Source organism: Rhinopithecus bieti, unplaced genomic scaffold, assembly GCF_001698545.2.
Source record: "Rhinopithecus bieti isolate Rb0 unplaced genomic scaffold, ASM169854v2 scaffold_5387, whole genome shotgun sequence".
In the NCBI taxonomy this organism is placed as follows: Eukaryota; Metazoa; Chordata; class Mammalia; order Primates; family Cercopithecidae; genus Rhinopithecus; species Rhinopithecus bieti.
This window is the reverse complement of record NW_016804806.1, coordinates 552,721-560,719: the sequence shown is the minus strand read 5'-3', so window position 1 is coordinate 560,719 and position 7,999 is coordinate 552,721. Positions and strand designations below refer to the sequence as shown.

The 7,999-nt window shown below is 36.5% G+C and overlaps 1 protein-coding gene across 13 annotated transcripts in view; it reads left to right on the top strand.

The window, feature by feature from the left end:
- The window catches only part of PPFIA2 (PPFI scaffold protein A2), a 545,760-nt gene that overhangs the window by 504,423 nt on the left and 33,338 nt on the right, over positions 1-7,999 (top strand). For all 13 annotated transcript variants that reach the window (XM_017870464.1, XM_017870457.1, XM_017870456.1 and 10 more), the window contains one exon: positions 4,442-4,642. In XM_017870464.1, coding sequence (XP_017725953.1) covers positions 4,442-4,642 — 201 coding nt within the window. The remainder of the gene's footprint in view (positions 1-4,441; positions 4,643-7,999) is intronic.

Here is a 7,999-nt window from a genome sequence, read left to right as displayed (position 1 = left end):
TTTTTGACACGGAGTCACCCTCTGTCACCCAGGCTGGAGTGCATTGGCGAGATCTCGGCTCACTGCAAGCTCCACCTCCCTGGTTCAGGCCATTCTCCTGCCTCAGCCTCCTGAGTAGCTGGGACTACAGGCGCCCCGCCCCACGCCCGGCTAAATTTTTTTTTTTTTTTGGATTTTCAGTAGAGACAGGGTTTCACCGTGTTAGCCAGGATGGTCTCGATCTCCTGACCTCATGATCCGCCCACCTCGGCCTCCCAAAGTGCTGGGATTACAGGCGTGAACCACCGCACCCGGGGGAGAAGAAACAAAATTTTATTGTTGCAAGAAAACGTCCATTCACATCCATTACGCCAGGGTCCTTTCTCATTAGCAGGTTACAGAGAAGACCCTCTCCATATTCAACACTAATGTAATCCAAGAGAGTAAGATCACCTAGATACACCGAGAGACATTCCTTTGCCTATAATTTAATTCCTGAACCTAATTCCCTAAAGCCTAGGAACCAGCTAGGTTTAGACACTTGGGATAAAACAGAAGACTTACCCCTTATTCCCTTATGTGTCCAAACTGAATGCTACAATAAAAGAAGAACTGTTTTTTTTTTACCATTTCCTGTACAACATAGTGTTCTGGAAAAATAAGGGAATATCTGAACAGGGTGGAAGGCAGCAGAAGCCGACTCTGACATTGAGGAAACTACATATTTGACTGCAAAGGGTTCTTTTGTGTCACTTAACAGTAGTGTTCACTGCCCCTTCTATTCAGTTCTCTCTGTGAGCTGCTAGTAGCTGCTAGGATATGCCTGTGTCAGGGCAAAGAAGAATCCAGGCTTTCCTTGCCTGACAGAGGTAATTATACACAGTGTTTCAAATGGTCTTGGATTATAAAATTATCTATCTTCATTTTATTATAGCTAGAGCTAAGTAAATAATCAATAACGAAACATTAAAGCCCATTTTAGTTTTAAAAATAGACTTACATAGATATATCTAGAAACATGCTTTGTATTTTTTCTTGGACTGAATGAAAAATGCCTGTATTTTGCTTTTACTTTATTCTTTCACGTGAGACAGGGAAATTTAGCATATTAGCCATCAGATATTAGCGATCAGAACTGCTTCTTTCAACCGTGTCTTTAAAATTACTATATTTAAAAAATCAATCACAAGACAAAATGCTTAAGAAATCACACCTCAGAAATGATAGCAGTTCTTTGTTCGGTTTTTGCTCCGATAACATGAGCTGCAGTTTGACAAAGAGTTTGCTGCTGCTTTGGCAAGCGACGAACAAATCCTTCAGATAAAAAGAAAAAAAAAAACAGATTTACTGACATTAAGGTGATAGGAGATGACAGACAGTGAAGTTTGTGCTAATTAAACCTGTTCTGAGTACATAGAAATTGCCTATAATGTGATTCCTAATGCAACTTAAATTATGAAATGGAATAAACAAGATGAATGAGCTGAGTGATCCAATGAATGAAAGCTTTAACTTCATCTCCTTTCGCTCCTCCTTGAGTGCACAGCCTGTTAAGAATTTTGTGTAGGCGAGAATTCCATGCTTCACACGCCATTTATCCACATCAAAGACTCTTAAAGGTCTAATTATGGATGACATTGGTAACAATGTATTGGCAGGCATCTGGGTGATGTTAACTTGTGTGGAAATTCAAATATCTTAGAAGACAAGGGTAAAAAAATCATTAGGGTCCAAAGAAGACATGTTTAGATATTAGTTATTTTGAACAGTTTGAGTTTATAAACTAAATAGTTAAGTCCTATCTTCCATCATATATAATGTACCCGTCAAGGTCAATTATTTGTGCCTAACCCACTGGAAGAAAGCATAATCTGTACAGTCACCCACTGTACTTAGATCTTCCCCTTATTTTCTCTTTCACTGTCACAACCCAGTCCACACTGACTCAAAAAGTTTCGTTTGTTGGCATTTTTTTTTCAAAAGAGAGAAATATTCTTTAAATATTGTAGAATTTTTAAACTAAAAGGATGTTTGTACTGGTTATCTATTGCTGTTTACAAATTACCCCCAAATTTGGCATTCATGATCTCATGACTTCTATGGGTCAGGAGTCTGGGAATAGCTTTACGATGGCCTCTGCTCAGAGTCTCTCACAGGACTGCAATCAAGGTATCAGTCAGGACAGCAGTCATCTCAATGCTGGACTTGGGGAGAATCCACTTCCATGCTCATTTATGTGGTCAGGGTCATGATTCAGTTTCCTGCTGGCTGTTGGCCAGAAACATTAGTTCCTTGTCATATGGGACTCTCCATAAGGCTACTGAGATCTGACTTGCTCCAGAATGAGAGCTCAGAGGGAGAGAGAGAGCAGAAGGGGGCTAGCAAGAATGAAGCCATAGTTTTTTTATTGCCTAAACTGGAAAGCGACATCCTATCACTTTTATCATCAGATATTTATTAGAAATAAATCACTGGGCCAAGCCAACCTCCAAAGGAAGGAGATTATAGAAGGGAATGGATATCAAGAGGTAGAGATCATTTTGACAGCTATGACGATGCCTCAGAAATAATCAAGCTTGATTCCTTCATTTTACAAATGAGGAAAATATGGCTGAGGTTTAAATGGGTTACATGACTCACCAATGAGACTGGAAAGGAATTAGGGCTCACGTCTTCTGATTTGTGGTCTAGAGCTCTTGGCACTGTATTTTGCTGATTTATAGTTTTTCTTTTTTATCTCACTTACTTGTTTTCACTGTCACAATTCTCTCCTTTGTTCAACCTATTTATTTCAACAAATATCAAGAAAACATCAATCAATCTTTTGGACATTCAAAAACAAATATATAAACTGCTACATTTTTGTTGTGTTTTGTACTTCTTACTCATAACTAATGATGGGGGAAAACGGGAGAATATTCCTGCTTTAAGTGATGTTATTCAGGTGCTGAAATATAATGCCTGTGATTGGCATTCACACAGTGCTTGAGGGTGCACCAGACCTGTGCTGTGTTCATAGAAATACTGGTTTAATTGTCTTTCAAGAGTCTCACAGTTAAAAAATCAAAATATCTAATTTTTTTTTTTTTTTTTTTTTTTTTTTTTTTTTTTTTTTTTTTTTTTGAGACAGTTTCACTTTGTTCCCTAGGCTAGATTGCAGTGGCAGTCTTGGCTCACCGTAACCTCTGCCTCCCGGGTTTAAGCAATTCTCTTGCCTCAGCCTTCCACATAACTGGAATTACAGGCACCATCCACCACGCCTGGCCGATTTTTTTTTTTTTTTTTAATTTTAGTAGAAACAGGGTTTCACCCTGTTGCCCAGGCTGGTCTCGAACTCCTGAGTTCAGGCAATCCAGCCATCTCAGCCTCCCAAAGTGCTAGGGTTACAGGTGTGAGTCACCACGCCTGGCCTTTTTGTTTGTTGTTTTCTCTTCTCTTCTCTTTTCTCTTCTCTTCTCTTCTCTTCTCTTCTCTTCTCTTCTCTTCTCTTCTCTTCTCTTCTCTTTTTTCAGGCAGAGTCTCATTCTGTCCCCAGGCTGGAGTGCAAAGGCCTGATCTCAGCTCATTGCAACCTCTGCCGCTCAGTTTCAAGTGATTCTCCTGCCTCAGCCTCCCAAGTAGCTGGAATTATAGGCACCCGCCATCATGCCCAGCTAATTTTTGTATTTTTAGTAGAGATGATGTTTCACCATGTTGGCCAGGCTGGTCTCAACTTCCTGACCTCTAGTGATCCTTCCACCTCAGCCTCCCAAAGTGCTGGGATTACAGGCATGAGCCACTGTGCCTAGCCTTAAAATCTCTAATTTCTGATGCATTATTAATTTTGTTACTTTCTTTAGTTTTTCAATGATTTGAATTTTAACTTCTTTCTTAGTACATCATTTCACTCTCCAAAAGGCATTTTCATATATAGCATCTAATTAAGTTCACACATCTTTCACATGGTATAGGAAGGTAGGTGGAAATGTGGCTTAGCTACACTGCATGTTTTGATCAAAATCACATGGCTGGCTATGGCACAGCTGTCTCTTTCTGTGACAGAATTTCTCTTCACTCAGAATTTCAAAGGAGCATTATAAATTGAAGCCACTCATTAAACAAACATTAATTGAGTCCCTTATCAAATGGGGCTTGTAGCTGTTCTAGTCCCTACGTACAAAGGGGAACTTGGTGCCATGCAGCAATCATTTTATCACTAGTAATATGAATCAGTTAAAATAGAGTCTCTGGAGCTAGCATTTCTCAATTTCAAATCTTGTTTCTATCACTACCTTGCTGTTGTTTTTAAATACATCATTTAATTTCTTCGTGCATCTATCTCCTCTGGGGAAAATAATGGTACCATTTTATCTTATGGGATGAGGTCACGTATGTAAAATACATAAAATAATTCCTGGCATATGAGACACTAAAATGACAATTATTATTATAATTTGTTAATGCATTTTTTCATATCTAACAGCTTTGGTTGGGAATGCCTGCGTGGTACGTTGCAGCCTGCCGAGCCAACGTGAAGAGTGGTGCCATCATGTCTGCTTTATCTGACACTGAGATCCAGAGAGAAATTGGAATCAGCAATCCACTGCATCGCTTAAAACTCCGATTAGCAATCCAGGAGATGGTTTCCCTAACAAGTCCTTCCGCTCCTCCAACATCTCGAACTGTGAGTCGGTTTGTGCTCCTCCCCTTCCCCAATGCTGGGCAAATAGCAGCGTGTCTAAGTCTACAGAGCAAAATTGTGACAGCACACATTTCAATGTCAGCTTGAATTATTCTCAAGAGATTTAGCTTGCTCTTTATTAAACTTGCTGCTGTTTTTAATAGGTTTTCAAATGAGGAGCTGTGATTCATATCAGACTTGAAAGCTAGCATAGCAGACTTTTGAGCTAGCATCTAAAGTTTAGGTTTTTCTTCCAAGCAACAAGACCTTGAGCTTACTCTTTTTAAGTTCTTTCTTCCCTCCCTCCCTCCCTCCCTCCTTCCCTCCCTCCCTGCCTTCCTCCCTTCCTTCCTTCCTTTCTCTTTCACCCAGGTAATTTCTCAGGAGATAAGACGTAAGCACTAATGCTACACATAAGGCTTAAGTGACTACTTTACTTTTTTTTGTTTTAATATTTTTAATTTAATATTTGTTTCTAAGTTATTTCACTTGGGATAATGGTCTCTAGTTACATTTATGTCGCTGCAAAAGACGTTAGTTTATTATTTTTTATGACTGCATAGTATTCCATGGTGTTTACATATATTTTCTTTATCTAGTCATCCACTGATGGACACTTAGATTAATTCTGTGACTTTGCTATTATGATCACTGTTGGGATAAAGACATGAGTGCAGGCTTTATTTTGATATAACAATTTATTTTCCTTTGGGTAGGCATTGAGTAGTGAGATTGCTTAGTTGAATGCTTGTTCTATTTTTAGTTCTTTGAGAAATCTCCATACTGCCTTCCACAGAGGTTGTATTAATTTACATTCCCACCAACAATGTATAAGTGTTCCCTTTTCTCTGTGCCCTTGCTGACATCTGTAGTTGTTGTTGTTGTTGTTGTTTACTTTTTTTTTTTTTTTTTTGCTCAGCCATTCTGACTGAGGTGAGATGGTCTCTCACTTGGTTTTAATTACCTTTATCTGATGATTAGTGATATTGAGCTTTTTTATTTGTTTGTATAATCTTGTATGTTTTCTTTTATAACTCACTATTTCTTAAGAAGTTTCCATAATTATGAAATTACATGAGTTTGATGTTTCACAAGTACCAAATGAAATATCTGGAATATCCTTTTCTTTCAAAGTCTGCTTGTCTTTCAGTTGTAAATTCCTAATCATCTCATAATTTTTTACCTATCCTAATCCTAGAAAAGAACAAAATGTGACAAAAAAGGCATGCATGATGACAAATTCAAACACAAAAAAACTCACAAATAATATTTCATTGTTTGTTTATTCCATTCCTTAAGTATATATTTTGTTCACAAAGTATATTATTTCTGATAATTACTATATTTCCCAAATCTCATATTTTATACAGCATAATAAAATATGGGCGAATGAGATAAATTTTAGCAATAGGTAAAATATTAAAAAGTCATATTGCTTTATGGCAGTTTCCAGGCAGAAAAGTAACTTAAGTATAACTTTTTATACATGATCTTAAACAGTTCTGAATAGTTTGCTTCATTTCTATTTACACGTTTTCCTTCCCAGTATACTAGATTCTAATGCCAGAAATAAAAGGTCAAATTTAAAAGGCTTATATATTTCTTACATAACTCCATTTTAAGTTCTTCCCAGATGACATGTAGGAAAATATATAATTTTAAAACTCTTAGCTGTATTATTTTAAATAGATACAAATGTTTTTCACTATACCTGCATTATGACTCAAGCTAAAAGACAATTCAGAATACAGTAACCCCTTGAACAAGATGGGAGTTAAGGGTGCTGATCCCCCACAAAATTCAGCTATAATTTATAATTTGACTGAATATAATTTAGTCAAAAATTCAGCTATAGTTTTTGGCTCTCCCAAGACTTAACTACTAAGAGCCTACAGTTGAGTGGAAGCCTTACTGATAACATAAATAGTTGATAAGCATGTATTATGTGTGTTTTATATATATTATATGCTCCATTTGCACAATAAAGTAAGCTAGAGAAAAGAAAATATTATTAAAATCATAGGGAAGAGAAATGATATTTACTATTCATTATGTGGAAGTGGATCATCATAAATGCCTTTATCCTCATCGTCTTTATGTTTAAAGTACACCGAGGAGGAGGAAGGGGAGAGATTAGTCATGCTGCCTCAGGTGTGGCAGTGGCTGAAGAAAGTCTGTGTATAAGTGAAATAATGCAGTTCAAACCTGTGTTGTTCAAAAGTCACCTGTATATTTAAAATAAAAAACTGAGAAGATCATGAAAATAGTTATTGTAAATTGAATTTAAGTCTGATGAAGAGTTTCCTGAGTAATTTCCAGCTGAGAGAGAAGCATCATAAATGGTTTATATCCACATTTTCCTCCCAAGAGCAAATGCAAGCAAATTATTAAACATTATGAATCTTGCAAAATAAATTTGAAGTCCCAATTTCCAGACGAAACATAGGATACCCTTTATTATTTTATTTACCAGTGTAATTCATTTCTTAATGGACAATAGGAAATTTTAAAACTATTTTCTAAAACTACTTAACCAAACTGAAGGAATTTAAATTATGCAATATTAATTAATGTTCAATTGTTTAAAGAATGGGAAGAAGTAAATAAAGCTAATGAGAGTCTTTATGATCTAGCTTCAGTTCACCTCAAAGGCTTTATTTCTCCAGGTCAGGAACTACTTTCAGTTTTTCAAACTTCTTTCCCCTTGGTCAATTGTGAGCTTTTGTAGTTGGTCTTCCCTTTGCCCGAAACTTTCATCCTACTTCAAGGTCACCATATTTTTCCCGATTCATTGTTCATTTATCAATTCTTTTATATATTTCCTCTGAAAAGCTTTTCTTGAGCCCGCAAATTCTGGGTTTGGTTTCCCTCCTGAGTTACCACTCCATGTACTTATAAACAACATTTCACAGTTCTTTCTTTTCTTGATTTATCTCACATGAGATGAAATAATGATAGTATCAAGTTTCCATCAACCCCAGGCCTTAACAATAGTGCCTGGCCAATTTTAGATATTGTGTAAATATTCACCTTAGAATAATCATTGTATAGATCACTCTACCCACATATTTCGTGTACTCTGCTGAAGTATAAGAAATGTGTGTGTTCTTGAGATCAGAAAGGGAAACTCTACAAAGGAAAATAAGTTTGTTGACCAGTAGATTTAGTACAAGATTATATAAATTAACTCCTAAATGTACAATAGAAGCAAAGTGTGATGAAGCTTCAAGAAAGGAGAAATCACTACCAGCTGGATAAGGCTTCAAATAAAAACGAACATTTGCAGCATAAAAAATATATTGTTTATAGCATTTAAGTTTTACATGTGTTTATTGAATTAATACATGATCCTGTATAACA